Here is a 4,883-nt window from a genome sequence, read left to right on the forward strand (position 1 = left end):
TTACCTTACTTATCCAAAAAAAGTGGTTAGCCCCCCCCCCACATTTAAAAATCCTGGCTACGCCACTGAGGTTAACCGATTCCAGTACCAGTTCTTTTCGGTTACGCTTCTGGTCCCTGCAGTCAATAAATTTATTTTTCTCTTTCCCGTGTTTCTAGCCTCTCATATCGTATATATTAAGCTTCGCTTTGCTCACCACACTCTTCGGTATTTAATATATCGTCGTCTGGAGGAATAAATCTCCTATGTGATAAAACGCTACTTTTCAGTAGAGACAAAACAGTTATTTATCTATCTATCGCCCCACGACACTAACCTATACATAAATGACAATACCTCGAAGTTAGGATTGTATCCAATGTGATTGCCGTTCATTTTTTTATTCACATAGAACGTATTTATAAATTTTTCTAAAAACGTCATACACATAGAAGCTTAAATATTTACATTGGAGGTATTCCAGAAACGTTTATGATTAGCCCTACACAAGGGAGATTATTTAATTTATATTTAATTAAACATAGAAATAAGATAGTACATATGAGTTTTATTCATATTCAAGATAATTTTTTTCTGAATTTAGTGATGCCAAAACCTCAATTTGGTAATTTTTCACATAGGAGATTTATTCCCGCGGACGACGATATCTACATTTATATAGTCTATCTTATCTTCTCTCTTCCTGCTTTTCTGCTATAACTTAAATTGCTTTTTCTTATTTGCTATTACTCTCCAAATCTCCTCATTCCACCACTACGTTTCCTTATTTTCTGGCATACCACTCTTGGTATCACTGACAACCTCATTTGCTATATTCTTAACATAACTTGCTATTCTCTTTTCCAAACATCATTTATATTTTCCTCAACATTCCACACTCCTTTTTCTTTTACTTTCTTTATAAACTCATTTTCTTTGTTTCCTATACATTTGCACCACCGAATTCTCAATTCCTTTTTTTACTTATTATATTCACCTTTTTTCCATTACACCATATCACCATTACATCAACCTATGTTGTTTTATTACACTCACTCCGGGAATTACTTGACAATATTTTACTCATTTTACACTACCTTTATTCCACATAAAATAATCAATATGCGTCTTATTCATCGATTATTATATGTTATGTAATACTCTTGTCGTTTTCTAACATACGAGGTGTGTTTAATAAATACCCAGACTAAAATTATTGCAGAAAAATATTTAATGTTATCGATAATGTTGTTACAACAAAATAAACTAGAGATAATGACCATTATTTCAGTATATAATAATCATTATCTCAAATCAGTCATCGACAGTGCGCGTTCAAAGTTGGTCGTTTTGTATAAAATCGCGATTTCACGATGGATAATATTTCGGAGCAACGCGTGTGTAATAAATTTTGTTTCAAAATTGGGAAAAATGCGACGGAAACTTTTGAATTTATAAAATTGGCTTTTGGAGATGATGCACTAAGCCGTTGTGTTACTTTTAACTGGTTCAAACGATTTAAAGAAGGTCGTATATCCATTGAAGATGACCGTCGTCCTGGGCGTCCATCAACATCAAAAACAATTGATACCATTACTTTAGTTCGAGACAAAATTATATACGACCGAAAATTAACTGTCAGAGAATTAGCCAATGAAGTTGGCATATCAATTGGTACTTGTCATTCGATTTTATCAGATGAATTGGGTATGAAAAGAGTGTCCGCAAAATTAGTGCCAAAATTGTTAACCGAGGAGCAAATGGAACATCGTGTTGAAGTGTGCTTGGATCTAATAAATCGGGTTTCTAATGACCTAAGTTTTATAAAATCAATAATTACGGGCGATGAAACATGGGTGTATGGATATGATCTTGAAACCAAATTCCAATCATCGCAATGGAAGACTGCAAATTCGCCTCGTCCAAAAAAATGTCGTCAGGTCCGGTCAAACATCAAAGCAATGCTCATTGTTTTTTTTGATTTTTATAGTTTAGTCCATTATGAGTTTGTACATACAGGTCAGACAGTAAATCAAGTGTTCTATAAACGAGTACTAGAAAGATTAAGAGAGAAAGTACGCCGTAAAAGACCAGAAGCGTGGAAATCAAAGCCGTGGTTTTTGCACCATGAAAATGCACCGGCGCATTCTGCACTTTCCGTACGTGAATTTTTGACATCTAAAAATATTCCAGTGGTACCTCACCTACTATATACACCTGACTTAGCTCCCTGTGATTTTTTTTTTGTTTCCGAGACTAAAAAGTACCCTCAAAGGCCACAGATTTGAAGACGTTAACAAAACTATTCATAACGCGACACAAGAACTAAATGCTATAACTATAGAAGAAATTCAAAAGTGTTTCAAAAAGTGGCAAGATCGTTGGGAGCACTGTATTGAAGCTAAAGGACACTATTTTGAAGGTGATCCATTTAAATAATTTGTAAGTTTGAAATATAATTTTTAATAATTTTAGTCTGGGTATTTATTGAACAAACCTCGTATGTATTGTTTATTACAAGCACATAAGATGATGCAAAATCCAAAACTTTTTCTCCAATCTCATTCCTCTTGCCAAATCCATATCCTCCATGTACTCTTTCATACTCTACTCTCTCATTACCTGCATATCCACATCACCACCAATCACAGTATCTTCATTTTCCACTTAGTTTCCTGAAGACGACAAATATTTATTATCCTCCACTTCAATACGTCCGCTAATTCTTTACTTTTGCCTATTAACGTTCCAACATTCCACGGGTCTATTTTCATTTTATACCTATCTCTCATAACCTAGACGCAGATTGAACCCGGTGCACAATGGTGATGTTCCTACACCGTTGACATTACCCGTGTTGAGTAGATCTGAATACATAACTGGCGAACCAGCTATCACTGGTTGTCTGGCTGATATCATACACTTCATTATCTAGCCTTCCTCTACCTCTAACTATGATATCTTCTTTCACTTGTCGTCCCGCGCACATCCGAGATGGGACAATTCACCCAAGTTTTGTTTTGAACTTCTCATACTCTGACAAAATGTTTACACCGGCTCTTCACTTGACGCAAACTTATAGTCGCCATTTACGACCGGCTGAGGAACCATGGAAATATTTTAATCCTCTTCCACAAGGGGAATTCAAATTAAATATTGAACCTCTAATTATTTATTCATAGGTATTGAAGTTTAGGTAGAGTATAATACTGTAATATACAGGTGCATAAATATATAATATAGCTAAGTAGGAAAATATTGATACACTATTGTGGTTATCATAATTTAAAATATATGTATTAATATATATTATATGCAGGCGCGAACATAAGGAAGGTTTTAGGGTTTAAAATCCCCTCGAAATTCAAGAAAATTATAAATTATGTTTTTATAAAATAAAGTAAAAGAACATAATAATTGGGATATAGATTATACAAGTTTGAAAATGAATAACTATACACCTCTTCACAAAAATAAAAAAAAATGTGTACATCTTGACTACTGGTACCATCATGGGTGTTGTAAAGGGAATGCATTTATATCCTCCAACATTTTCAAAAATTTGTAAAAATAAATGTTTATTATAAAGTTTATTAGAATTAATTATAAAAAATTGGCGACAAAAAGTAGTTGAAGCCATTTAATTGTTGTCGCCAATTTTTTGATTATATTCTCTATTACTTTGGCACTCTGTTAATTATCCTTAAGGCACCTCTGGGTACCATAAGAATATAATTGCAACTATTAAACTATCAGCCCAATATTTTTTTTTTATACATTTAATATTTCACAATTTAAAATGTAAAATATTTTTACACGGGAGTCATGTTGCAATTCGAATAAATTATTACTTGAGAATAGATTGTTAGTTTTACGATAGTAAATTAATTAAATTTATAACTTTTAAAAACAATAAACGACGAAGAAAACATTAAATAAATTATAATATAAAAAAATAACTAGTTCTTGTTAGCTGTCAAGAATCAATAATTCTTTTAATTATATTTCAGTGTCTACAGTGAATATTAAAAATCAAATAAATTTAAGTACTACAAACATTTTTAAAGAACATGTTTGTGAGAAATCAAAAGCCCAAAAGACATTAATATCAAAAGATTATTATAAATAATTACATTCAATTTTAATGTGAGAAATAATGTGGAAATATATGATCCAAGATGTGAAAACATTTTGACGGAAAACCTATTGGCTGACGAACTTTACATAATCACTTAATTTTTCATTGAACTTACTTTAAATACGTGGTAATAATTATAAATACCAACAACGATTTCTTAATAATTCCAATATACAATTCGATAAAAAAATAATAAAAAAGTATTGAGAAAACAAGAAATGTTAATAAAAGTGTGCAGATGCCGTGGAACATGATATTAGACCTTGGAGTTCCACTAAACGTACTATCGTGAAACAACAGGAAAGGGGTGTACACGTTTTCAGAATGAAAAATTCCCGGATCGTGGGAAAAATCCCGGCGCACGCGCACTCCGATTAATTGACGCGTATCACGAAATCCACTGCTCCGTGCGTTCGCGCATGCGCATCACGTTTTTGAATTAATGTTAATTTCTGTTTCCCCGTCGTTACGCTTTTCGTTTGTCCACTAGAAAACGGTCCCAACGACATCTCTGTAAATGCACCATGTCTGATAAATGACTACCGGATGAATAATTGTGGCCCACGCATAACCGACCAACGACTCATCGCATCTCATGCGATCCGTCGTGTACACCTCAGTGAGCGAATCGCGGGAAGTATTCGCCGGAGATGTTAAGCACTATGTTGCTATGTGATATATATTTGTTATTATCATTTTGAAACGATGTAGCACACACACACACACACATACACACACACGTACTCGCACTCTTATATTTATATAT

The 4,883-nt window shown here is 33.2% G+C and overlaps 1 protein-coding gene across 1 annotated transcript; it reads left to right on the top strand.

Moving 5' to 3' along the window:
- The first annotated feature begins 1,332 nt into the window (after positions 1-1,332).
- On the top strand, positions 1,333-2,454 carry LOC112684609 (protein GVQW3-like). The gene is made up of 2 exons (XM_025556217.1): positions 1,333-1,919; positions 1,999-2,454. Exons 1-2 carry the CDS (start codon positions 1,353-1,355, stop codon positions 2,008-2,010), a joined length of 579 nt encoding a protein of 192 aa, XP_025412002.1. The 5' UTR covers positions 1,333-1,352; the 3' UTR covers positions 2,011-2,454.
- Positions 2,455-4,883: the final 2,429 nt, after the last annotated feature.

This window comes from Sipha flava, unplaced genomic scaffold (genome assembly GCF_003268045.1).
Source record: "Sipha flava isolate LNK unplaced genomic scaffold, YSA_version1 252_pilon_pilon, whole genome shotgun sequence".
NCBI classification, from domain to species: domain Eukaryota; kingdom Metazoa; phylum Arthropoda; class Insecta; order Hemiptera; family Aphididae; genus Sipha; species Sipha flava.